Here is a 27,842-nt window from a genome sequence, read left to right on the forward strand (position 1 = left end):
CCTGCTTAAAGAGCACTTCTCTGAACAGTGACCTTTAAATGTTACTGCCTGTGTTAAAAAGAAAAGGTTGCTTTTATGTTGGAAAGAGGATTTGAGAGAGAGAGAGAGAGAGAGAGAGAGAGAGAGAGAGAGAGAACCTGCTTCCAGGACATGTTTAGGAATGTAATTAGGGATAGGAGTGAATGCTAAGCAAGCATACTGGAAGTTTCTGACTACATTCCATTTCACACTCACCACCTCTACCTTCTCATGCACTGAGGCATTCTGCCAGCAGTGGCCTCCCACTGATGTAAGGGTATCACTATGCTAGTAATTACATTAAGCAGTGGTAGGAAACCCTCTTCTCCAAAAAACTAAAATGATTTAAAAAACCAGATGCCAAGAAATACCCCAAACAGGGTTTGCAACAAGTGTTATTGTTTCTCCTTTGCAATATAAAAACAATATTCTTTGTACAGCCAGTTAGCATTTAAAGGTCATTGTTAAGAGAAGTGCATCTCAGTAGTGTATAAGCCTCAGCCGAGGGAACACAGCTCACATGTATCAAGATGTATGCCATGGGGCTGTATCACTCTCCTCCCTAAAGACCTGTGAGTGCAGAAGTGGAGGGACTTAGCCGAGAGGCCGCACTTGGCCCAGATACAACAGATACTCGGCAGGCACAGAATACAGTAAGAGGAGGGCAGATGAATGACGCTTGATTCTCAGAACACCAACAGTCATCCTGCCTCAAGATTATAACCCACCCCACAAGATGACACCCACAGGGTACCCATGATAAGGAAGGGGCTGTAGCTCAGTGGTAGAACACACTCCCAGGTTCAATCTGGCATTTTCAGCTAAATGACTTCAGGACATCCACTGGAGAACTGTTGAGGAGAAGCGATGATGCTGAGCTAGGTGAGTGTGGTTTGACCATAAACAAATCAGTTTCATACCTCATATGCCAGGGAGAGAGAGACCATGCAATTCCTTCATCCCTCCATCTGAGCACCTCAATAGATGGTGTGTGCAATGAAATGAATGTTCATTCAACCCAGAATGTCTCCCTCACAATAAGGACACAGAATAAATCTGTAGGAAGAGCAATATATTGCCAATGCACCCCCAAATGCACCAGAGAAAGCAATGGAGAGTATTGCTTCCCTTGTGGAGAACACCTGTCCCTCGTCTCCTCTGCTGGCCAAATGCTCAGGCACTGTTTTCCTTGCAGGACATGAGCTGGCCCAGGGCACATGCCAACAGAACAATCCGAAACCAGAGACAGAATTCTACTGCAACTCCCTATATCGGGTGGGTGAGTACCATCCAGTTTATCTTCCTCAACAGATGAATTCCCAAACATCGACATCGGGGGGGACGGACCAAGGGGGATGGCCAATGGTAGACTGAGGAGTTATGCTGAGGAGGCATGCAGAATGGAAGAGCATCTAGGTGATGGCACCCTTTCCCTTACACTCACTCAACAGCCTGTAATGAGAAGCTCACACAGGAACTCTTTGTGGCGGCTGCTACCCATGTATTCTTCCCATTTCTACGTCTGTCTCATCTCGCCACAGGCAACCATATGACCATTCAACAAATGGAGGCAAGGATACATCCTGTCCCCAGTATCATATAGATTTCAATCAAGGCCAACGGCAGCAGGGCTGTTCCTTTGTGGAGGTGACCCCCCCCAAAGAGAGGGAGGGAGGGAGAGAGGGATGCCAACAATGCAGAGGAATGCAGAGTCAAATAGGTGCAGGCAGAATTGAACAGATTTTCCCCAATGCATTTCAACATATTCTCTTCAGGGGAGATTGTACAGTCATGGAAGAACAGTTGTTATGGGGTGGCTATATAATGTTGTTATTATTCCAGATTTGATCCTTTGCTACACACCCTGCCAGGGAAAAGGGCTGCGTGGCTTGAGAGTGTGATAGCAACCACAGTGGCTGGTACAAGGACCAGCATCCTCCCTTAGATAACTGTCTGACCCACTCATAGGATGCCACACCGTCACTGATTCCAAAATACCTCTCCAATGTTCATTAAAATGAATGCCAGGCTCTGCTATTTAGTCATTTCCCTGTACTTAATTGCTACCTATCCCCTCTCCTCTTCCATTCCAGCTTCTGGGTGTATTATCATTCCAGCAGTAACTAGAGGTGGGTCGGTCTTAGGATGACACTGAGTTCCTGGGGGGACCTCCTCAACCTCCTCCCTTACCCTTACTAATGCTCCAGCAGCAAGGGCATGGGCAGAATTCAGACTCTCAGTCCCACTGAGGGTGTTGTGGTGGGGGCCCCAGTGACCCCCTTCCCAGTGTGTGTACCACATTATGAAGGCAGCTAAGGCGAATAAGAAAAGGCCATGGCGTTTCCCTGTCCTCTCTCTTACAGAAACTGCAACAGGACTTTGGATGTTTTCGGGTTTGCCTAAAAACACCACACATGCAACTTTGTTTTTTTGGGAGCCTCACAAAGTAAAGCAATAACACAACAGTAAAGTAAAACACACAATTCAAAACACATTTAAACAAACAAACAAGCTATAATTAATTAATTAATAAACATATTTCTGTACCACCTTGTAACTGAAGTCTCAAGGCAGTTCACAGCAAAGTTAAAACATCTGTCAATTAAAAATAAAAATAAAAATTAGTAATTTAACTATGATTAAAGAGATAAACAACTTAGTTTTATTTTATTCTAACCATCATTTATTTCATTCTAAACTTATCACAAACTAGTAGTTGGACAGGATTCTCCGTAGCTTCTCCCTTCACAGATCGTAGTCGCCTTTAGCTATTCAGCACATCACACTATGTATGATCCTCTGTTCCATGCTTTTAAATCCTGGTGCTCTCTTGGGTACCTTTTCCTTTTCTTCAAGCCTTGCCTGTGGTCCAGGACAGCCCGCTTGATGATGTCACACTCCTCCTGCTGCGGGCACCTGAGCATCTTGAAGCCATATGGAATAGGCCTTCTTTCCTGTTGAAGTTCCCTTTGGTGTGTTTGCCCATCATGCGGTGCATGATGGGATTCTCCCAGCCTCCAGAATGCTGCGCCGGTCACCGCTATGGTGATCATGTGCAGGGCAGGGCAGCGGGGCTAGGGCCAGTCTAGACTGTCTCCGGGGAAGGTAGGCTCTTAACCCTGCCTTCCCCCACCTGCGCGATCATGTGAAAGGCCCACTGTCATCCATTCCCGGGAGCACTCTTGTGTCTTATGTGTGGAAAGGGTATCTGTGCACCCTGGGATGATATCTTTGTGCATTTCTGCTGCTGTTATGTGTTGATTGCTTCCTTTCACACATGGCTAGTGGTCGGAGCTTTGATTGGTGGGTGATGGTGGAGATGCCAAGGAGTGGCAATTCTGTTGTTGCAATAGGGTCTCATCCCCTGAATGATGTCGTTGTGCTGTGGTCTTTGCTGCTGCATAGAATCACACTGGTTTTAGCCCTGGCTGGCCTGATGTAGGGAAACTATAGAATTAGCCTGCAAATAATACAAGCAAGCAGTACTAGCCTTCAAAAAGGAAGATCCGCATATCTGAGAACTGTACCTGATTTGGGCAGGGCTCTGCACAGGATTGGTTCTTTCAACTCTGCTGTATTTGCTTTATCTAAAAATAATGCACACTTTTTATCTTAAATGTTTCTAGGGGAATATTACAGACGCCTTAAGTAAACACTTAGAAGAGCATTCTAATTAAGCCAGAGAGAGAGAGAGAGAAGGAAGGTTGCTCACAAGCACTTGCCGTTTATAGCAACATTTATTTATTATATTTTAATCTTGCTGCCCTGATGAAAGTTGTCTCCTAAATTGGCTCATGTCAGTCAGCAATTCATTTTGGGGCTGGTGGCAGGCACGGTACATCAGTGCAAATGAGACGCCAGGTCAGTGCTCAGTCTCCTGAAGCAGAAAAAGCCACACAAAGGGAGGGGAGTGAAGAAGAAAGGCAGAGGTCTTGAATTCAGTTATTGTTGTTGTTTAAGTTTGATTTGGACATCTTTGAGTTTCGTATTGACATTACTGATCTAGAAAGACAAGTTCTGCAATGTTGTTTTTGAATGGTATGCAAATCCTTAAATATTAACTGATAATATAAGTATCAAACATTTTCATGGACTGTGACATGTACAGAAGTGCAATATTTATTATTATTCATTCGATTTCTATACCGCCCTTCCAAAAATGGCTCAGGGCGGTTTACACAGAGAAATAAAAACCAAATAAGATGGATCCCTGTCCCCAAAGGGCTCACAATCTAAACAGAAACATCAGATAGACACCAGCAACGGTCACTGGAGGGATACTGTGCTGGGGCTAGATAGGGCCAATTACTCTCCCCCTGCCAAATAAAGAGAATCGCCACATTAAAAGGTGCCTCTTTGCCAAGTTAGCAGGGGTGGACCTGTACACAGGGTAGACCTGTGTAACAATAGATCTGTATTGTCCACCAAGTGCAATCCTCTGTTTTCTTAAACTAGATGTTATACTTTGTAGGTATGTGCCAGCTTCAGATTATACCAAAGGTTTGTCTAACCTATTCGACCGTTGTCAAGAGAGGGTGGGAAGTCATACAGCGAATTGGAAGTTAGTTTAAAACAGATGGATAAAGCAACAGCAGATGGATGCGAACATATTTAAAGACTTGGGTTAACATTCGTCTCCTACAGGCAATAAATAAATAAATAAATACAGCTTATCTTTATGGCAAATTTCAATGAATAATCTTGATAATTACATTATTTTTCATATGAGTAATACAGTAAATCAAAATGTGACAATTTGGTGGTACCATACTGGTTCGCCTGTACATTAAAGGCTGACTCAGGCAAATCTTGTTTTGTTACTGTTTAAAAATTGAGTTGTGACTAAAAGCAAATATTGACTCTGTGCCAAACACAGTCTTATCTTCGCAACTCAATTAAGTAGTAGGTTATATGATACAGCTGTGTTGTGCCAGATTACAAATGAGCAAATGTTTCAAAACAAAACCTTCTCTCTCTTGACTTCAGCAGTTATGTGGTGGTTCGAGCAAAGTCTGACTGGGTTACTCTGACATGAGTGAGTAAGGATTCTGCAGTAATCTGTTGGCCAAACTCATTTAGACAGCACAGATGGTACTTTGACTGTAAGGAGCGGGGGAATAGGTGTGCTCACTGTTCTTGCTCCCAACCACCAAAAGTTCAGTTTAATATTTATATAGAACAACTGCTGTGGATTTTCAGGCAGTGTTTCAGGGAATCCTGAGGTTCTTGAGAAGCTTATCAGAAACTGTAAAGTAACTGATTTAATTTCCTGCAGCAGGGTGTGGTGCTGGTACAAGCTCAGTTAGCTTTAAAAGGGAATTACACAGATTTGTGGAGGATAGACTTACCAGTGGCTGGCTAAATGCAGCTTGGGCCCCAGCTAACTGAGCAAAGCACACCTTAGAAAGCAGTGGCTTTCCTATATTTGGCAGGGGGAAAACAACACTCTCTGTTTAACCCAGCATAACATCTCTCCCAGTGGCCATTGCTGGCATCTTCCTAGTGTTTCTGTTTAGATTGCAAGCTCCTTGGGGACAGAGAACCATCTTCTTATATTTTGTTGCTATATAAACCAATTTCAGAACCTTTGTTGTTGTTGAAATACAGTATAGTATAGTATAGTATAGTATAGTATAGTATAGTATAGTATAGTATAGTATAGTATATCGATAGATAGATAGATAGATCGATCGATAGATCGATAGATCGATAGATCGATAGATAGATCGATAGATCGATAGATAGATAGATAGTATCCCTGCTAACTAAGCAAAGAGGCACCTTTTTAAAGTGGTGATTCTCTTTATTTAGCAGGGGGAGAGCAACTGGCCCTATCCATCCCCAGAACAGCATCCCTCTGGTGACTGTTGCTGGTGTCTTATGTTTCTTTTTTAGATTGTGAGCCCTTTAGGGACAGGGAACCATTTTATTTATATCTGTCTATGTAAACTGCTTTGGGAACTTTTGTCAAAAAGCGGTATATAAATATTGATTTTATTTATTTATAAGCAGATTCAGGCTAGACCTTAGGAGGAACTTCCAGACAGAAAGAACTGTTCAGCAGTGGAACAGTCCGTGCCACACAACAATGGACTCTTGTTTGCTAGAAGCTAGATGGCCATTTAGTCAGGGATACTGTAGCAGATGCCTGCATTGATCAGGAGGCTGGAATAGAAGCTCTCCGATGTCCCGCCCAACTCTTAAGTGTTGCAATTTATGGAAACAAAATCTTTATCAGAAATTCGCTTTTGGATATGATGGGGAAAATCACTCAAAGTAGTCCCATTGATATTTAAAGGCCAAGTTAGTAATTTCACTCATCACGTCAGCTAAAGAAAGGGCCATTTAGGCAGAGTACAAGTTTCAGAAAAACTGCTGACTCCACAGTGGCCTGAGGGACTGCTGTGGAGAAGCACAGCTCAAGGATTTCAGCCCTTAAATCTCCTTCAAGCAAGCTTAGGGGCTGGTGCTATAAGTGGTTAAAATACATTTAAAATCTATATGGAAGTACATTTGACTGTGGCGTGTCTAACAATCCATGTGAGCAGAAATCCCTTGGAATACATTTGTCTCAAATGTCAGAATGATGCAGCTGCTTATCTTGGAAAGCTTTTCAAAATTTGCACTAGATATTTCAGAAAGCTCATCTCGATGTTACAGTGAACTTTGAGGCTTGAAACATCTTGGCATGATGTGTATGAGGAGGGGATGTAATTCCATCTCAGGGCTCTGGTGACATTAAACTGCTCAAGCTTCACTTGAGTGGTCTGTGATATTACTACCTAGATGGAATTTCAGCCTTATTCTGCACAGTTGGCACAAGATTCCTTGCAGCGTGGATGAGATGCTTGACACTTTTCTCTGCTTGCTTTCCAGTCTGTTCTATCACAGCATTTGCACGATCTCTGTTTATCAATAATGGCATTTAATCAGCTATTGCACACTGAATCCTTCCCCTCCCCTTGCTGTTGCTTATGCAATGTGTAAAAAGATCTGAGACTAGGATAATTCATTTTATGCTATATAAATCATCCTAAGCTCAAGTCTTTTAAAGTACATTGAATAAGAAACAAAATGGGGTGGAGTGGAAATCCATGCGCAATAGCTGACTATAATCATTGCTAAAATCTGCAAAGTAAATAGCAAAAAAAGTCTTCTCCAAGTACTGTTGTGTTTGGTATCAGTCAGCCCCATTTAAAAAAGTCATGCCTATTTCATATCATTTGCTTTGGCTATGCCATTTATTTAAATCTAACTTTCATTCTTACCACATTTGCTCAGACACATGTATGTTACCATCCGTGTATCTGTGCTTTTGCTCAAATTGGGGGAATTAGTTCTGAAAACCAATGCTGTCTGTGTAACTAAGGCATGTGTCACTAAGGATTGCAGTCTGGACACAGCTCAGCTGTCAATGTCAGAATACTCCTAGGGGAGCAACAGGAATTTCAGAATCAAGGCTTTTGAAACAAATAAATAAGGTTTATTGCTATAACAGAAGCACAATGCAAATAGAAGTACTGGCAACCTTGGTAGTGCCAAGGTTACAAACAATTACAACAAGGAGGGGTGATGAAGGAGTGATGGCTGTGTGGACAATATACGGAGGAGGGAAGAATGAGAGGTGGACAGAGAAGAGGATGGAGACAGGAGGGAAAGAAAAGTAGAGATCAAAGATTTGGTTGAAAAATAAAGTTCTGTAACCTTTCCTTGATCTGCTGTCTCATGTTCAATGCCAAGGAGTGATTCCTGCCCATGAGGAGGGGGGAAAGCTGGGATCCATTGTTAGGTGGTCGTTAGGTCGTCCCCATGCCATGGAGGGCAAGTCGGGGGTGTGTGTGTGCAGACACAGCACTCAGGGCTGTCCTTAGAGAGTCCTGGCAGGAAGCTGCTTAGGGTTAGAGAAGCCCACAGGCAGGAGGTGAGGGCATACCCTCTCTCCTGCAGTTGCTCCCCTGCAACTGGTATTTAGAGGCATCTTGCCTCTGAGGCTGGAGGTGGCCTATAGCCCACTAAACTTCACACTGGTAGCAGGCCTTGCTTTATCTCATGAAATCCCCCCCTACCCGCATGAAACAAAATGATCAAACAACTGATTGTGCGGAGACAGCACTTTCTATAGGGTTTCTCTAGGTTCAACCCTCACAAAGCAGCAACATTCTTAATTTCAACTACTTTGCTCAGGTGACTAGCGGGTGTAGATGAGGTGGCTATTCAGATGGCCAGGACAAAAGGACTTTTTTTGTTCTCAGTCCTCAATCATACCCAGTTCAAATTTCTGAACTGGATTGCATCCCCAGGTGCCTGGTTAAATCTCATTGTGGCCTCTGCCCCTAACGTATCCTCCCCAAACTTGTGCTTCCTCTGGGATGCACCTGAATCAGCAGAGGGGAACCCTCCCTTTTGCAGGTGGATTTTCTATTGATGTAGCCACCTTCCTGACAGAACTATCTGAACCATTGTGAGACCCAAGGCCAGGTCACATGCTCGACATTAGGGTAGGAAAAGTCTCCTCCCCTAATTTGAGAGCTGTGTGCACACTCCCTATTTTGAATCTCATGTCAGTGAAAAACAAGGTTGGAGGCTGGGAGGCTGATCATGAGCCAAGCCCAGGTGGGTAGGGCCATTTCCCTTCTGACTGTGTTCTGAAACTGGGGAAGGAATCTGGGTAGGGCGTGCTTGTCCTACCCAGCTGGGGCTTAGCTCACACTTGGATCAAACACCTTAGAACATAAGAACAGCCCTGCTGGATCATCAGGCCCAAGGCCTATCAGGTCTAGCATTCTGTTTCACAGTGGCCCACCAGATGCCTCTGGAAAACCCACAGGCAAGGGACATCCTTGTTTTTTACTAACACACAATGAAAAATTGGGAGTGTGCATAGTTCCCAAATTAGGCTAGGAGGCTTCTCCTAGATTGTGTGAACTACCCTCTGGTCTCTTTTTCTGGGGCACCAGATGCCCAGGCGGAGATTTCCAGCTGGGAAGCCATCATTTTTTAGCATGGACAAAAAGAAATGGGGGCGGAGAGAGTAGTAGGGTGTAATATATTTCAAAGCTAAACTAGAGAAACTGGTACCAAGTTTGCCATGTAGCCCTTTGCTTCACTGGGGAGGTGGTGGAGGAATCATGTCAACTTTGGGCTGGTCTACATTTATTCTACCAAAGAAAACCACAGGGCTCTGTGGGCGCCAGGAGTCAAATAAACTTGACGGCACGCTTTACCTTTACACATGAGTATTTTACTAGGTGTTTTCAGAAGAAGTGTTTGTCTCAAGGATTTTTCAGCCTAAGGGCAAATTTCCCCATCCAGATTACTAGTATCAGTTCTGATGTGGCAAGTCATCATGGATCCTTGCCATCATGTAAACTAAATTCTGTTTTTGGTTTTGTTTTGGTTTCCAGGGTAGTGGGGGGAGGTGGCATCTTGGGGTTTTTTGATCTTCTTTTGGAAAACCAGGGTAACCAGGGGCGTAGCTATAATCAAACAAGGAGGGAAACAAATGTCCCTGGGTCCCTGAGGAAGGGGTGCCCACTGGCTGGGCCACAGCTCAGAGGCATGAGAGACTGCTTTGGGAACTTTTGTTGGAAAGCAGTATATAAATACAGTATTTGTCATATTTGTATATGCTGTTGGTTCCTGATCAGAGGACTCATCTTGGCTTCAAACAAAACAAAGCACCTCTCCAGGAAGAATAGATGTAGGTATGTATAAATGCTCTGAGAACTATTTTGTTGAAAAGCAGTATGTAAATATAACCCCCTTACTAATCCAGTCACCACGGGTAGGACATGTAATTAAACAAAATTTAATTGTGTTTTTATGGTAAACTGCCCAGAGACACAAGATTCGGGCAGTACAAAAAATTGTTAAATAAAAAAAAAAAAGTGATGCTGCCTGGTTTATTCACAGCTGTTGAGCCGCAAAAGGCTGGAAAACCACTAAATGCCCTACGCTAACATCATGCCTGTTATCCTTTTTAATGTACAGGTAAAAGCATATTGATAGGCTCGCAAACCCTGGGCAAACCTACAGTCTCTCTGCCTTCTTTATTGAACCCCTGTTTATCCCGCCCCATACCGCGATTCCCTGGGCTGCAGTTCACAATCCCAAAACACAGTTAAACATTAGCACGATTAAAACAGTTCAAAAGGCAGATAAGCACGCGAAATGCTCCTATTGGGGACTGACTTTCTGGAGCTGTTCCCCAGGAGCTTGCACGCACACTTGAGAGCGGCTACGAACTCCTGCCCTCCCGCCGGCGGTCCTCTTCTTGCTTGCAGCGCCCCCGCTCCCCCCACCCCGGCCAGCAGCAGCAGCAGCAGCCCCGTTGTGGGGGTGCTTGGCCCCGCCCCTCCATCTCCTCCTCCTCCTCCTCCGGCGGCTGCTGGCGCGAGAAAGTGCAGCTGCTGCCGCCGCGAGGCGCCTCCTTGCGCGAGCCGCCCCGCGAGTGGGAGGTGGCTGTTGTGGGCGAAGCAGGTGGCCGCCTCCCCCAGCCCGCCCCCCCTCCAAAGGGGACCACGAGCGCAGAGGAAGGAGCAGCCGGCGAGCGCCTTGCCTGCCTGCCTGCCTGCCTGCCTGCCTGCCGCTCGCTCCTGCCGGCTGCCGCTCGCTCCTGCCGGCTGCCGCAGGGCTCGGTCGTCGTCCTCGTCCTCCTCCGCCTGGAGAGGCGCCCCTGTAGGAAAAGCGAAGGCAAAGGACCCAAGGCAATTAAAGCAGGCGCGGAACTGCCCAGCAGCAGCAGGAGGGCAAGCCGGCTCGGGGCGGCGGAGAGAGCAGCACCAGTCGCCGGCCGGCGGAGAGGAGGCGAGGCGGGCGCGCTTCCAGCCCGGGCAGCCGCATGTGCGAAGTGGGCACTCGACCCGCGCTGCCCGCCGGCGACCGAGGCGGCGGAGAGACCCCGCCGGCCAGCGCGCTGTCGCCGCCGGCGCTGCAAGCGGGCTGCGCGGCCGCCGACAAGTGCCGGGAGATGGGGTAAGTCGGGAGGAAGCGAGAGCGGGGAGGGGCCAGGCGGCGCGCTCGGGGGGTGGCTGCCCGCGCCGCCGCCGCCGCCTTCCCCCCTGCGGGGAGGGGGCGCCCTTGCCCCAAGCCGGGCGCTCGGCTTGCAGTGTGCTTGCTGCTTCGGTTCTCCTGGGTCCGGATCGGAAGGAGAGCGAGGCGCTAGTCCGCGTGGAGGGGCTGGAACCTGGGCGCCCCGTCCGCGGGCTTGGGGCGCTCCCTTGGGCCCCTGTGGGCTTGCTCTGAAGTAGTCCCCAAGAGTTGAGTCGGGCTTGCAAGGGAGTAAGCGCGCTTACGGTGTCAGCCCTGCAGCGCTGGCTTTCCTCCAGTGGAAGCCCCGCGGAGGTCAGCGAGGGTTGGTGTGTTTCCCCTCCGACAGTAAGCCCTGCCGCTTTCAGTTCCCTCTAGGGGTTCTCAAACTTGGGTACCCCGGATTTGGCTCTACAACAACTCCCATCACCCCCAGCCATGGTGGCTGGGGGTGATGGGTGTTGTAGTCCAACGGTATCTGGAGTCCCAAGGTTGGGAACCCCGTGGATTTGCAGTTCAACAACATCCGGGGACCCAAGTTTGCGAGAACCTGAGGGTTATATGGGTCCACATAGGAATGTTCTCTGGGGCACGTGTGTTTGGGAAGGCGGGCTGCAGTGAATTTAGTGGGTCCTGGGGCTGAATAAACACGGGTAGGGCTGTGGCTGTGTAGCCTGATCCTAAACATGTTTACTCAAAAGTAAGACCTGTTGCATTCTGTGGGGCTTACAAAGAAGTATGCAGAGGATTGCCATCTAGGCTGCAATCTTAAACATACTTACTAGGGAGCAAGGTCCTTTGGATACAGTTGGACTTGCTTCTCTGCAAATATGCTTAGGAGCAAGCTGCACAATGGCATGGCAGCCCTACCTGTTTTGGGAATTTGACTTTGCACTCTCTCAGCCCAGTGCAAAGTGTGCCATTGAGTCGGTTTCGATTCATGGCAACCACAGAGCCCTGTGGTTGTCTTTGGTAGAATACAGGAGGGGTTTACCTGAGATGATGCCTTTCAGCATCTTCCTGTGTTGCTGCTGCTGCCTGATATAGGTGTTTCCCATCGCCTGAGAAACATACCAGAGGGGATTTGAACTGGTAACCTCTGGCTTGCTAGTCAGGTTATTTCTCTGCTGCGCCGTTAGGTGGCTCAGCCTAATGCACTCCACCTTGAATTGGAAGCAAACCTTATGTTTCAACAGGACTTCCAAGTAAGCATGCTGTAAGATTGTAGTTTCAAAAGAACTGGAAAGAATGCTTTGCTAAAGCTTAGTTTCAGTATGGAGCCCTAGTTCAGTGGATGAACTCCCGCTTTGCATGCAGAGAGTCCCAAGTTCAGTCCCAGGCAGCATCTCCTGGTAGGGCTGGGAAAGACCTTAGTCGAAAGCCCTGGAGAGCTGCTGCCAGTCAGTGTAGTAAATGGTTACACAGGTGGACCACTAATCTGACTCAGTAAAAGACAGCTGCAGATGTTCATAATATGTTTGAAAGCTAAGGAGGTGTCAAGATGACTCAAGCACTGTGATTTACATTTAGCTATAACATTAGTAATTGCTCCATTCCCCCCCTCCTTGTAAGTGCTTCCAGAGAAAGAGTTTCTCTAGCATCAGACTCTAGCTTTATAGGGACTATATCAATCCTGTGCTGATGTCAGCTATTAGTAATATTTCTAAAGTGCTCAGAATCAGCTCTGTGTAATGATAAAAATCGGAGACAAACCCTGCCCACAGGCATGCAGTCTAAAGAGGCATATTCAAACTGGGAACGGGAACAAGTCCCAACAGAACATCTACCTGGCTAGGCTGGCACAGGTGTCACATCTAAAACAGCAAGAGTAGCACAACCACATCTCTTTCCCCAGTCTCCACCCTTGATGCTGATTGCTCTCTTGCTAGATCTTTTCCCCAGTTTCTGGCTAAGCACTACAGCATATAGTTCTTGCAAGACACTCATTAGACAGTACTGAGCTAGATGGACCAATGGTCTGACTTGGTAGAAGGCAGCTTCCTAAAGCATGTTTTCTTGGGCATTTTTACTGAGTTCTAGGAGGTAAATCCCACTGGCAGACATGTGGTGCAAAGATGCACTGCTGCCATGAGAGAATGGCCTAACGGAACTTCCCAACAAATGGCACTGGTGAAGTGACAAGTTTTTTATGCCTTCCCCTTCCCCAAGAGGCTCTCTGTGCCACTCAAAAACATGTCCCTGAGGTTTGTGCAGCCCTTGGGCACATGGTTGCACATTTCAGCATGGCATGCTGAGGCATAAAAACTGCATGTCATTTGAATGCTGCACCCCACTATAAGAAAGGCCCTGCTGGATCAGGCCCGAGGCCTGTCTCATCCAGCATCCTGTTTCCTATGCTGGCCCACCAGATGCTTCTGGTGTGATGTTGCAGAGAACTCTAGGCTGTGCTTTTCGTGTCATATGCTGTTTCATTCCGTGTGCTGTGTTCTGTGTAAATGTTTTTCTCTTATGTTACATTATGTTGTGGCTAGTGGCTATAATAATAAACTTGTCACTTACTTACATAGTGATTCCTAGTAAACAAATCCTGCTGCCCCAGGATTTGGGTTACCGGTTTGCGTTACTCATGCATTTGGGGAGAGAGCCAGCGTGGTGTAGTGGTTAGAGTGCTGGACTAGGACCGGGGAGACCCGAGTTCAAATCCCCATTCAGCCATGATACTAGCTGGGTGACTCTGGGCCAGTCACTTCTCTCTCAGCCTAACCTACTTCACAGGGTTGTTGTGAGGAGAAACTCAAGTATGTAGTACACTGCTCTGGGCTCCTTGGAGGAAGAGCGGAATATAAATGTAAAAATGATTGCCCCACAAATGTTTATTTCTCCTTGCCTACCACAGATCTGTGTTTCTGGTGCACTGACAGTTTGAGGGTTGGGGAAGTTGCATGAGAGTGCCTTCTCTTCTGTGATGAAGGGCAGACGTGATAGTATTTTTTAAAAAATTATGTAAGATGTGATGAGAGTGGATAGAGAAAGGTTCCCCCCCATCTCGCAACGCTAGATTATTCCATGAAACATCCAAGAAATTTAGTATTTTTTTTCCCCACCCAGTGCATAATTAACCTATGGAATGATCTGCCATGGGCTGTGGTGATGGTCACTAACTCAGCCAAAGGCATGGAGGACAGGTCTTTCAGCGGCTACTAATCCTGATGGCTATAGGACTCCATGTTCCAAGGCAGGAGGATGCCTCCGAATACCTGTTGCATGACAGGGGAGGGGGCGTGCCTTCATCTCCTCCTTGTGGGTGTCCCAAGGCATCTGGTGGGCCACTTCGTGAAGCTGGGTGCTAGACTAGATGGGCGTTGGACCTGATCCACTGCAAGCCTCTTCTTGTGTTTCTATGTGGTGGTTCCCAATTTCGGGAATTCCCAGAAGAGAATCTGGTGTTGAGTCTCAATCTGCCTACCTTTCAGACCTGACTTTTTCAATAGGCCTTTAACAAGCTGCTTGAATTCTTTATTGTGGGCTCTTCTTGCTTTTTAGTTCTTGTTTTTCTTTTGTTGTTTTGGGATTTCAGCATGATTGTGAACCACCTTGGCAAATATACATGTTCTAAAGTAGACAAAAAAGAACCAAAACCCTTCCAGTTTTATGGAAGGTCCCCTACTAATTGCCAGGAGGTGACTCTTTTCACTTGCTGTGATTGGAAAACAGTTACATGAACACTGTCAGGCCTGCATCATATGCACAGTATATATGTGTGTGTGTGTGTGTGTGTGTGTGTGCGCGAGCAATTTGTACCTCATACTAAAACTTGCGTGCCCATATTAACTATTTTGGCTAGCAACCAACCAGTCTGATCAGCAGCCTAATTGACTCTGGTTTACGTGAAAGTATGTTTCATTGAACCTTCCTGTGTGTGAGCATGTTTAGGAAGACTCCCTTCTGTAGCTGCTGCCTCTCTCAACTTTGCTAGCATATTGAACATGTCAGTATTGGGAAGTAAGATGTATAGTGACTGGGTAAGTGGTCAAAGGTGAGACCAGTCCCTCAAATGTGAGCATGTACAGTTGGGGGTTATAGTGGTTGACCATTTTTCATCTGGCTGCTATGGCGATGTATTTACAAGCAGCTTGACATGTGAGCATTAGCACATGAAAAACTTTGTGCCAAGACTTTTGATGTGAAATTAAGCTCTAATCAGATGCTCTCCAAAGTACATGCAGTGGAGAGTGTTCAAGTTGTGTATGCATCAGTTAGAAACATAGGAAGCTGCCTTATAGAGAGTCAGACCATAGGTCCATCTAGCTCAGTATTGTCTACACAGACTGGCAGTGGCTTTTCCGAGGTTGCAGGCAGGAGTATCTCTCTGCCTTATCCTGGAGTTGCCTGGGAGGGAACTTGGAACCTTCTGCATGCAAGCATGGAGATGTTCTTTCAAGAGCGGCCCCATCCGGTAAGGGGAATATCTTACAGTGCTCACACAAGTCTCCCATTCAGATGTAAACCAAGGTGGACCCTGCTTAGGAAGGGGGATGATTCATGCTTGCTACCACAACACAAGCTCTTCCCCCACTGCATAAAGTGATGTGGAAGGCAGGTGCAGCGATATGTGAGCATTAGCAGATAGGTGAGCATTGGCAGATAAAGAACTTTGTGCCAAGACTTTGATCTGAAATTTAGCTCTAATCAAATTTAGCTCTCCAAAGTGTATGCAGTGCGGAGTGTACAAGTTGTATATGCATAGGTTCTGTGCATAACGTTTTGTGGAAGGCAGTGTAAGAGATTTTGTCACCCCAAAACACCTGCAACCAGGAATAAATGAGGGCTCCAAAAATCCTCACGTTACCAATACAGCAGGGGTGATGCTGTTCCTGTACTTTTGCCAGTTATTTGACCCACAGTCACTTGCAGCTGATAATTCTTATCTCTATGCTGTGCAAAAAGCAAGCCAATAAGATCCTTTACCTACAATTTCTGTAGACCGGGCTGTTTCTAAAGGTACAGACCAGATTGCCTGTGGTCGGCTCACAATCCGAAGGAGTTTTGAAGCTGCAGTGTCTGTCTTTCTCTCTCATGAACCTTTGTTTGTGCTAGTAAATAAGAGCTATAGTGGAACTAGGGTGGGTCAATAGAACCACTTGCCCTAGGCAGAAGCTGGAGAGGGCTACAACATGGGCATCAAAGGTCGCGCCATGTATTGGCATGTGTGGAAATGGCATAAAATTACATAATGTTTCGTTTTCCACTTGGAATCATTAGATATGTTTACAAGACGGGAGATGAAAGATGAAACAAAGGAGTTGGGTTGGGGGTGGGGGGGACCGGCAAGGCTGAGGGCATTTTCTCACAGTGCTTGTAGCTTGACACAGCAGAGCCCTTCCTGCTGCAGAATGTGGCTCCCCAGAATAATGCTGGAAGGAGCAAATTGGAGAAATGTGACTGTCCCATGAGAACTTAAAGTTCCGTTCCCTATACCCTTGAAAGGTCATAGCCATTCTTATTAACAGTCTGTAGTTTTTGCAGTTAATTCTCTGCAAGGGTTTTCTCCAGAGGGAATTGCTGTCTGCCTTTCTTTATTCATACCAGTACAGCTGTGCCTGTACCTTTACGGGGAGAGAGCCTGAGAACTCTCTTGATCATCATATCAAGACAATTGGTCCTATTGGTATAAAATCTGACATGGAGAACCTGCCTTATAAGTTAGCATAATCTGAACATATTTCAGAAAATTCTGATGAAGAGTAGCCGATTTTATAGCAGTATTAAAAGTTTGCTTTGAGCTAGACAATTCATGCTGTTTGCAACAGTCCTCAAGTATGTATAAACTTCCAGACATCTTGAATGTGCCAGGTCCCGGGAATGGGGTTGGGAGTAGTATTTGAAGCCTACTGCAGGGATCAACTAGTCACACCAGGGAATCAAAGAGCAAAGTGTAGTGCAAGCCCAGCATCTGAGATCTCCACGTTCTCATTGATAAAGAGAGGGGAGATCGTGGCCTTATCTTCCTTTTACTGGGGTTATATAAAGGGAAGTGTGACGTGAGTGAGGAGTTGAAGCTGCAGCTTAACTCGGCACAAAAGAACCATGTGCACGCAATGTCTGAAGAGAGAGAATGAGAATGAGCTTGAGGAATGGGGAAAGGGCCTTTGTGGTTCACGTTGAGTGGTCACCAGACACCAAAGCTGGCTGTGCATTTTGGGAGAAGAGTGCTCGCAGTGAATGAACTGGATCCTGAGCCAAGGAAAGTTGGGCAATGCAGCCTGCATAGCTACACAGCAGGGCAGCACTACTTTGTATTTACTTCTGGGTTTGTACTGCTTGGGAAAGTGGTGTATACATTTAACAAGTGTATATGTATTTGCTTCTTTTTTGCATGATTTTGCAAGATTTTTTCCTGGCTTCTACAGAGAGTTGGTAGAGTAGTTAAGAGAGGGGAACATAGGAAGCTGCCTTATACCAAGTCAGACCCTTGGTCTGTCAAGCGCAGTATTGTCTACCCAGACTGGCAGCGGCTTCTCCAAGGTTACCAGCAGGAGCCTGTCTCAGCCTTATCTTGGAGATGCCAGGAAGGGAACTTGGAACTTTTTCCATGCAGGTGCTCTTCCCACTGGCTCTCTAGGTGACATGTAAGCAAGGTATTCTGTCTCAGCTCTCCAGTTTCAATATGGGGGAAAAAGTACTTGGATACCTTACAGGGTTGTTGTGAGGACTGAATTTGCAACATAATTCATGTATGCTCTGAATGCTCAAAATATAAATGCTAAAGTCCCCCCCCCCCGATAATTGTGGTTTTCTTTTTCAAGCTATAGAGAGGAGTGGGGAGAGCTATTCAAGGCGATTAAGTCCCATTCCCAACCCCTCTGGCTTCTGAGCTAAAGAATAATGTTGCCTTATCCAGAGACTAAGGTGGCACCTGCACCTCTAAGACCTGCATAGAATAACTTTGGAATGTAGACTTTTCTGGGTAAAGATCCTGTATTTGCGGTATTCTCAAAACTACCCTCAAACCGCTTTCTCTAGAGCAATCCTATGCATTGGATTAGGCTGCATAAATGGGCAGTATCCAGACTAAATTAGTCGTCATGACCAAGTTCCATTGAAATTAAAGGGGCTTAAGACGTATCATAAGTAATTTTAAGACTATGGCCTGCCCTTGATCATATAATTTATTGAAAGCCAGTGTGGTATAAAGGTTAGTGTCGTAATAAGACCAGGGAGAACTGGGTTCGATTCCTTGCTCGCCCATGAAAGTTGCTGGATGACTTTAAACTAGTCTGTCTCACTCACTCACTCAGCATAACCTACTTTATAGTGTTATTGTGAGGATGAAATGGAGTGGGGAGAAAACGATATATATTTTGTCATGAGCTCCCCAGAGAAAGAGCAGCATGAAAATGTACAAATGAATAATGTAATGAACTTAATGCTAAAATGAAGATCTTAAAATGACTTCTGCAGCTAGAAGTATAAGAACGAAAAGTAGTTCTTATGTGCATGAGTAATTAAAAATGTCAGTTCTCATGAGGTTAAAAAAACACCGTCCCATGGAGCTGGTATTAAACTATTTACTAAAGATAGATAAACAATATTTTAAAAAAGAAAGAAATCTCTCACTTTTAAAACTCTGGTCCATGAGATAAATTACTAAAAATTACTTGACAAGGCTATAATGTGAAATGTAAAGTGACTAATCCTTTCAAGTCTTTAAAGTGACTTTTAAGCTGAGGATTTATTTCCAACAACTTCATGCTGTCATCAGCCAAATCATGTTGGCTTTTCACATTTAGGCTCTTGCTTATGGGAAGATTCTCTAGTTGCATAAGAACCGGTTCTGAGCTCTGCGTCTCCCTCTGTCACTCATTATTCTTAGCATTCCTAAAGAACTTGAGCTACAAACGTAATTGCACTTAACTTGGAAGCAAGTTCCATTTAAATTGGTAGCAGCTCTGAATCAATCTGTTGACGACTGAAATTCTGTCTAATCTTTAGTAGCTTGTTAACTTGCACTTTGTGTGTTAAGTGTACACCAAAAAATGTAAGGTATGAAGTTGGCCAAGAGACATTTGAACACATTTGTATATCCTACAGGAGTGGTCACCAGAGAGTTGAGGTTGGTTGTGGCTACCTGTTGAGACTTGGTAGACCTATTTTATTTTATTTTATATTTTATAGTTATTTATTTACATTTTATATCCCACTCTTCCTCCAAGGAGCCCAGAGCGGTGTACTACATACTTAAGTTTCTCCCCACAACAACCCTGTGAAGTAGGTTAGGCTGAGAGAGAAGTGACTTTCCCAGAGTCACCCAGCAAGTATCATGGCTGAATGGGGATTTGAACTCGGGTCTCCCCGGTCCTAGTCCAGCACTCCAACCACTACACCACACTGGCTATAGAATGTATGAACAACCTTAAGTGTGAGTGAATGTATACACTAGTAGTGAGTCAAAATGCTTCCTGACTCTGCCTGTCTGGTTTGCAGTTGGGGACAATGTTCCCTCTAACAGGGATTCCCAGATGTTGTGTTTGCGGGGGCTTTTTGATTTTAAGTTGTTAGTGTTTAACTAATGTTTAAGTTATTATTTTGATTTTAAGTATTAGTGGAGGGGACTATCATGCTCCTAGAATAATAGGGGATAGGGCAGTAGCTCATTGGTAGAACATCTGCTTTGCATGTAGAAGGTCTCAGTTTCAGTCCCTGGAAACTAGGGCAGGGAAAGAAGGATCTCTGAAATCCTGGAGACAGTGGTGTCATTGAGGCTTCTCTTCTGTTTTGGAGCCAAAACATTTTTGAAATAACTTTCTGCTTGTATTAATGCATACATCAAAGAAGTAAACAGTTTTAAAAAGAAAACTTGGAGCATTTGTTTTTTTCAGAGCTCCATGACCTCAAGAAGTAGGACTTTTAATCAGTCACCTCCTAACGTGCATATGTTAATTTTAGTTCTCCTTCATCTCTATGTAAGACCAGGAGAGCTGGTCTTGTGGTAGGAAGCATGAATTGTCCCCTTTGCTAAGCAGGGGGTTTGCATTTGAATGGGAGACTACATGTCTAAGCACTGAAAGATATTCCCCTTAGGGGATGGGGCTCCTCTGAGAAGAGCGCCTGCCTGCTTGCATGCAGAAGTTCCTAAGTTCCCTCCCTGGCAGCATCTCCAAGATAGGGCTGAGAGAGATTCCTGCTTGCAGTCCTGGAGAAGCCGCTGCCAGTCTGGGTAGACAATACTGAGCTAGATGGACTAAGGGTCTGACTTGGTATAAAGCAGTTTCCTATGTGGTGTTGTGGCCATGATGGAGAATTTTATTAAATTAGAGACAGATGCCTTTGATCCTCTTGATTTACCTTGTTGTTTACCTTTTACCCCTGCTAACTGAGCAAAGAGGCACCTTTTAAAAGTAGTGATGATTCTATTATATTTCGCATTGGGAGAGCAATTGGCCTTATCCAGACCCAGCTCAGCATCCCTCCAGTGGCTGTTTTTGATGTCTACCTTGCATTTTTAGGTTTTGAATCCTTTGCGGGGACAGGGAAGCATCTTTATTTTTCTATGTAAGCTGCTTTGAGATCTTTGTTTTAAAACATACACAAATATTCGTAGTAATAGATGTTATAATAAATGTGGGGCCTTCATCCTGGTAAACCATCCTTCAACTTGCTCTTCATTGTAAGTGGGGAGATCCATGTGTGTAAATATTTTCGTTTTTGACAGCAAGGAGTTGTTTGGCTTGGGAATCTGCTGCTGAACATTCCAGGAGTGATGGGTATTGTTCATGTATGCATACATGGGGTGGGGAAGAAACTAAGATACTTCTGCCAAAGTTAATATCATCAGACATGTAGCAGTTGAGATTTCGTATTGTTTGTAAGATTTGGTTGTCGCGCTTATTCTGATGGTCACGGTGCAGCTCATGTTCCTAGACGATGATATTCAGAGGTAGCCATTAAATAACCTTTCATTTGTCCCAGACACATCTTCTGTTCGAAGTATGTTGCTTGTAAAGGGGATAAAGAGAAGCCAAGTTACCCTCACTCTCTTCAATGTCTTTTGCCAACTCTGATAATTTTGTCAAGTGTTGCATTGTTTTTGTTGGCTCCTAGATCCAAAGGAATTTTGCCAAGGCCTGCTTTACCTCTTGCATTTCATGGCTGCATACAATGTTTCTCTCTCTATGCTCCATGGGTATATATAATGCACCGGCCACCTGAGCATAATGCTTCATGGATCTGGCGAAAGTGGTCTCTAGAAGCTTATGCCATGTAAATCTGTTGGTCTTTAAGGTGCTGCAAAATTTAGTTGCGTTTACAGCTTGTGATATCGTTGCAATATCCAAAATAAGTGGTGCGAACCTTGAAATGTCACTTATTGTGCAACTGTTCAGCACAGGTGCTGATCTTGCAGCAATTCTGTTGGATGTTCAGTTCTGGAAGGCTTCTACAGAAACATCCAAACCCACCATTTACCCCACCCAAGTACTCCTGGCTACACTTAATACATATTGTTCCCCTCTCTTCACACACCACCTCCCCAGCTAATACATACATAGCACGTAACTTTCCTTTAAATAGCATCTTGGAATTACTTTGTTAGGATATAATTGTCCTTTGGGTGGTGGAGGTGGAGAAACGTTATAATTTGCATCTCTCAAGTAGTTGGGCACATTTACCCTAAAATAGTTGAGAAGCCTGTGATTAAATTTCCAAATGTGGTGGCAGGACAAGTGGCATTGGCCTCCAACGAGGACAGGAAGCTTTTAGCCCAGAGTGTCGGGGAGAAAAGAATTCTTAATGCACAAGCAGCGAGAAAGACCATTAATGCCAAGGAAGGTTACCGAGGCGCTGTAACATGTTGTTCAGAACTGATCAGGTTGAGTCACTGGTGGGAATGCTGATAAATCGCCTGGCAAGATACCAGGGGATAACATTCAAGTAGCTTTTGGGTTGATTTTTTCTGACTTGAAGCATAATCCTATGCTTGTTTCCTTGGATGCAAATCTTATCCATTGCGATGGGATTTCCTAGAGGAATAAGTTGCGTAGGAGCCTTAGGGCCTATCTCTTCTTAGCCTGGCATCTTCTGTGCTTTCTCTCCCCAACACCCCCAGTAATGCTTGCTGCTTATTCTCTCTTCTCTTTGCTGTTTTCCTAGTGGAAGCATAGGATGTAAGTTTCTTGGGGCGGGGCCCTTGTTCTTCTGTGTATGTTACTGAAACGTGAGCTGGGAAGTCTGTGGTTCAAATGTGGTCTTTCCAGAAATGGCGGCCTCTTTCCCTGGATGCCCCCCCCCCCGACCCATGAGCACTAGGGAGAAAATACTGATCATGCTTACAGAGTGAGGATTGGTATGAAGCACTTCAAATATTCTTAAAGCAAAATGTTCATGCAAGGAACCTGGATCAGACCACGGTTCAGCATCCTGCTTCTCACAGTTGCCAACTGGATGCTTATGTGAAACTCACAAGGAGGGTATGAAACCCTCCACTATCGGACCCCAGCAACTGGGATTCAGGGGCCTACTGCTCCATATAGCCAATGCTTATTGATAAACATGTCCTCCATTTTAATCCAGGGGTTCCTATCCTTGGCTCATCAGACGTTGCTGGACCACAACTCCCACCATTCTCTGCTACAGTGGCCAAAGGCCATTGTAGTTAAGGATGGTGGAAGTTGTAGTCCAGCAGTAATATTGGAGGACCCAAGTTGGGGAACCCCTAGTCTAATCCCCCCCCCTTTAAAGTCAGCTAACCTGGTGATCGCTACCCTCCCTGTCTTGTTATGCAATACATTTGTTACATCCAGTAAGCAAATTAGCACTTTTATCTGTCCTGAATCAACTGCTAATCAGTTTTCAAAAGGTTGCCCTGAGTTTTAGTATTATATGATAAGAAAAACATCTCCGGTGGTATTGTTTGTTATTACAGTACTATGTGCTTCAATGGCTCTACATCTACATAAATAAAAACACACTTTCAGTTATTGTTCGTGTGGGGCCATGGTGGAAAACAGATACAAATCTTAGTAGTTTGTTTACTTGTGTCAGGCATCACAGACTTATTGCATTACTCTTACATTGTACACTATTGCTCCTGAATTGTTCGTGGTTTTTTTTCTTTTGAAAAAACAATCTAAATAAATACATGTGTGTTTCTTACCATGGACGACATGGATAAGGCTGAGACACTTAGATTAGTCCATGCTCTTTGGGCCAGGCCTTGGATGAGGGGAAGGTCTTGCACTATTGTTCTTTGGGATTTAATTTCAGGGCTTTATATAAGAGCGACTGCTGGATCACATCATTGATTGCTTGCATGACTCAGAGGGGGATGCCAGGCGCAGTGTGTAGGTGAGAAGACGATTAGGAATTTATGGGAAATGTCTTGCTTAAAAAATAGTGAGCAGGGGGAGAGGGGAAGTGCTAGCCATGGCCTGATCTAGACAGGCAGCAGAATGAGGGGTGAGGGAGGGTGGGTCTTGCAGCCGCAGGCCTGGATTGTCCCCTTTGCTAACCAGGGTCAGTCTTGCTTTGCATTTGGAATGGTGACTGTACGTGAGCACTGTCTGCGGTAAGAGATCCCCTTTAGGGGATGGGGCTGTAGCTCAGTGGTGGAGCATCTGCTTGCATGCAGGAGGCCTTGGGTTCACTCCCTGGCAGCATCTCCAGGTAGGACTGGGAGGGACTCCTGCCTGAAACCTTGGAGAAGCTGCTGCCAGTCGGTGCAGGCAATACTGAGCTAGATGGGCCAGTGGTCTGACTCGGTATATGTGCCTGTGAGGTGATGCAGTTCCGAGGTGGGAGTATACCATTTCAGACCACAGGCAAGGTCTCGCATTTTATAACTGTGCCCCTATGTGAAATATAGCCTGCAAGTAGAAAGCTAGCAGTGCAAGGAGTGAGCTGGGGTAAAACCTCTAGCCCCGATGTGTGCAAATGTTGCATGCGAGGAGTTGGTTTTTAATGGGGGAGCATTCAAAACTAGTTCCACTGTCTGTGGTCTGAGATGGTATAGTCCATGCAGCCAGCTCAGGATTCTATCCATCTCATTCTTCTGTGTGTCTAGACCATGCAAATGGTAGGAAGGGGCCATGGCTCAGTGGCAGAGCATCTGCTTAGGATGCAGAAGGTCCCAGGTTCAATCCTTGGCCTCTCCAAGTAGGCTGAGAGAAATTCCTGCAGTGCCAGTGCCAGTCGCAATAGATAGTGGTGAGCTAGATGGACCAGCGGTCTGCCTCAGTATGTTCCTATACAGCTTTGCAAATTACAAGTTACTAGTCCACAATGTTTAATTAGCCTGCGTACCTACTCCAGTATAAGCTATTGGTGATGCATTCATGGCCTAGAGTGCCTCCAACTACTTCCCTATCTTGTTGATTCTGGCTCGGCACAATTGACTAGGCAAGTGCCAGTGGAGAAGCCTGACGTTATGAACAAGAAGCAACATGTATAGAAGTGCTGGGATAACGTAACAAAGCCAGAATGAACACAGATCAATGAATACTGGTTGCTTAATGGGCAGGCATGCAGACTTCCATACTGTGCCTTCCCTCTCTCTCATCCTCTATTTGTTCTATGAATGACATGGAATTCATTCAAGTCAAAAATAAAAAGAGACCCATAAACAGGTAAAGTGTGCTGTCGGGTTGGTGTCGACTCCTGGCTCCCACAGAGCCCTGTGGTTGACTTTGGTAGAATACAGGAGGGGTTTAGCATTGCCTCCTCCCGTACCGTAGGAGATGATGCCTTTCAGCATCTTCCTATACCGCTGCTGCCCGATATAGGTGTTTCCCATAGTCTGGGAAACGTACCAGTGGGGATTCGAACCTCTGGCTTGCTAGTCAAGTCATTTCCCCACCATGCCATTAGGTGGTCTTGTAAACAGAGGAGAGAAGAGGCCATCTATCCTCTTTTCTTGGTTGTGAGAACCCTTGCACCTCTTCTACCCAGTTGTTGGCACTCAGCAAGCCCTCCCCTGCACGGGAACCATAGAGAGCTGTGCCTACAGAGGCTGCTGTCAATGGATACTCTCAGCTGGGCTCCAGTGGATGCCTCCAATGGATGCCGTCACACCAAATGGCCATGTGAATGAGCTTTATGGTTTTTGAGCAAGCTCGAGATTGGACATAGCACGAAACCATGTTTTAGCTAAATTAACCGTAGTTTCACATCATGTCTGAACCCAGCCATGGTCTGAGAACCTTCTCTTTCCATACTCTGGTTGGACTCTACTCTTATTTGTGAAGGAACCCCTGCACAAAGAGGAGCCCTTCTGGAGTGGAATAAGGATCCAGATGGTCCACCCTGTTTTCAGCAATGGCTAGTCTTGAGAGCAGGGCTCCCTACAACAGGTATTCCCAGATGCTGATGACTACAGCTCCCATCATCCACAGCCAAAGGCTATTGGCAGCTGGGAATGATGTGAGTTCTGGTCGGCAACATCTGGGAATCCCTGTCACAGGGAACACTGCTCTCAAGACTAGCTACTGCTGAAAACAGGGTGGACCACCAGGTTCCTTATTGCTTTTGAGTAGCTCACAAAACTGAGCTTGCAGGCAGGCAGCCCTTTCCTGTCGCTCTCCTCCCAGAAATTGGTATTCTCTGGCATGCGGTTTCTGATTATGAAGGTACTATATAGCTGTCTTAGCCACTAGTGCTGCTAGTGCTGTCCTCCTCCAAGATGTTGTTTAATTCCCTTTTAAAGCTCCCCAGGCCAAATGAGACGTGACTTGAATCATTTCACTGGCCCTGATGTGCTTGGTTCCCCCCCCCCCCCGATGTAAATAGCGTGTACAAGGGGCTCTGATCAGGACTGTGGTCTTTTCAAGCAGCAAGCAGACTCCTGCTGTGTTCTTGCATTCCTAATCTAGATCTGTTAAAACAAGAAAGAGGAATGGTGTATAGCAGGTTGGCTGGTTTTTAAAAAGGTCCCAGCATGGTTCGAGGGGAAACCTCTTCTTCAGGGGACTATGAAATAAAAGCGTACAGGTGTTAAAAAAGAATGAGCGTGGTCTGAAAAGCCAAAAATAAAAATATAAACTTGCATCATAAACCTGATACAAAACAGCATTAACACACTCTCACAGAACAAAAACAATTCAGAGTGAAGCCCAAATTTTAATGTTTGTTTCACTCTCTGAATTGTGTTTTGTTTTTCTGTGAAAGTGTGTTAATTATGGTGTGTTTATATTGTAATTTGGATATTTTGTATACCGCCTAGAGGGGTGTGTGTATATATAGGGTGATATATAAAAATAACCTACAAATGGACGGGATAATACTGAACCTCAAGATCTGACTAAAATAAACTTTTTTTAAAAAACTAGCTGAACCGGGCGCAGAGCATCTGCACCTCTAGTTTCCCAGGCCACGTTCTCCTCTGCCCCTCCCCCCTGCCGCTGGCCAAATGGCAGGTAAGTAGGCCCAGAGAGGGAGGCTCTGCCACCCTCTCCACCGCCTGCTCGGCCAATCTCCTTGGGCGGCGCTATACAGGCAGGGCAGCAGTTTCTTTCCCCCCACCCACCCATCCCCACCGTGGTCAGCGGCCCCTGGGCTGTCTGGACATTCAATTTCTTTCCACCCGCCTTATTTCCTTTGCCCTTTGCCTGCAGCTGCTCACAAAATCTCACGAGAGCTGCCACACATGGATCGTAAGGTACGCCTTATATGTGTATATGTGTGTGTATGTGTGTGGAGAGAGAGAGAGAGAGAGAGAGATGCTGAAGTTATCCCAGCCACAGTCTCAATCCCGTGACCTCCACATGTTGAGCTTCCTCTGACTGATGCTGTTGGTTTGGTCATGGGGAAATAGCACAGATTGTCTTACTTAGCTTTTTTTTTTTAAAGCAAAGGGGTAGTCAAGGTTTTTTTTGCCATTTGCATGTGGCAGGTTGACAAGTTGTACTGCCATATGACATTTCCTTTTGGCTGTTGGATTAGATTCTCCTCCTGGCATTTCAGGAATGAGATCCTCTCTACAGGGAAAAACTGCAAGTGGGTTTGTAATTCAGATTTCCCCCTGCCCACCCTTCATTGCCACATGTTGAGTGGGCAAGGGACTGTTCATTTGCCTTCCAGGCAGGTTCCTTGTGGTAGGCTCTTCCTGCGCTTCAGGACTTCTTTGGTACATATTATTGCAGCTGTGAGTCTGCTGTGGAATTTGTATATTTGGAGGCATTCAAAAGATCCCTGCCTCTTCATGAGGGAAATGGGAGCCCTCAGGAGAGGGTGGGGTGAAATGTCCCCATTTTCTGATGTACACCGGATATTTCTCAGTACTTGCTTGCAGAGCTGGGAATTGGGTTTTCTTTCCATTGCTTTAGTAGTGGTATATTAGAATCGTTGCCAGGTTTAGTTAAATCCACTCACTTTCTGTTGAGTCTTGTCTTCATAGGAAAATGGTTTGGATTTAAGTGCTTCTTGAGATTTTCTCTCTCATATTTTTTAAAAAAATATTTATTTGGCAATTTATACTCTGCTTTTGGGAACCTGTTCTGAAATTGGGTTACCACTAAAAGAAGAAAAACCCTAAAATTGCAGCAATAAATAGGATTCAGTTTGAGTGATAATCTTTTACACTTTTCCAGCTTCAATCCATCTGTACCTTCTTGAGTACCCAAGCTTATTTCCTTTTGCAAACAAATCCACTTGATTTAAAAGGGATGGATCCATATTACACTCCAAGATACGGAGTATATTAGGTTCTCATATTTCTTCTATTTATCCTCTTTATTGAAGCATTTCATGGGGCACAATCTATTCCACTTTTCCCACAGGGCGTTGATAGCCCTGTGACTGCAAGCTGTATCCACTCCCTAGCTAAAAGGGTGACAACAAGATAACTG

General features: G+C 45.4%; 1 protein-coding gene, 1 long non-coding RNA gene and 1 other non-coding gene across 10 annotated transcripts in view; 2 read left to right on the forward strand and 1 right to left on the reverse strand.

Moving 5' to 3' along the window:
• The first annotated feature begins 1,213 nt into the window (after positions 1–1,213).
• HOMER2 (homer scaffold protein 2) overlaps positions 1,214–27,842 on the forward strand; it is a 126,416-nt gene continuing 99,787 nt past the window's right edge. For 5 of the 8 annotated variants that reach the window (XR_008311506.1, XM_053272972.1, XM_053272973.1 and 2 more), the window contains exon 1: positions 10,627–10,992. Coding sequence is in view for 5 of the 8 variants with exons in the window: in XM_053272972.1 (XP_053128947.1) it covers positions 10,859–10,992 (134 nt within the window). In the remaining 3 variants the exon portion in view is untranslated. Of the gene's footprint in view, positions 1,294–10,626; positions 10,993–26,634; positions 26,654–27,842 lie in introns of those variants that run through there. The other 3 variants (XM_053272975.1, XM_053272976.1, XM_053272979.1) reach the window with 3 other exon arrangements.
• On the reverse strand, positions 3,737–8,934 carry LOC128335125 (uncharacterized). The gene is made up of 2 exons (XR_008311516.1): positions 7,723–8,934; positions 3,737–3,895 (listed from the first exon to the last, which is right to left on the reverse strand). It is a non-coding gene; the product is annotated as an uncharacterized LOC128335125 (long non-coding RNA).
• TRNAP-AGG (transfer RNA proline (anticodon AGG)) lies at positions 24,080–24,155 on the forward strand. The gene has a single exon. It is a non-coding gene; the product is annotated as a tRNA-Pro (tRNA).

The sequence above is a fragment of the Hemicordylus capensis genome, chromosome 10 (assembly GCF_027244095.1).
Source record: "Hemicordylus capensis ecotype Gifberg chromosome 10, rHemCap1.1.pri, whole genome shotgun sequence".
NCBI classification, from domain to species: domain Eukaryota; kingdom Metazoa; phylum Chordata; class Lepidosauria; order Squamata; family Cordylidae; genus Hemicordylus; species Hemicordylus capensis.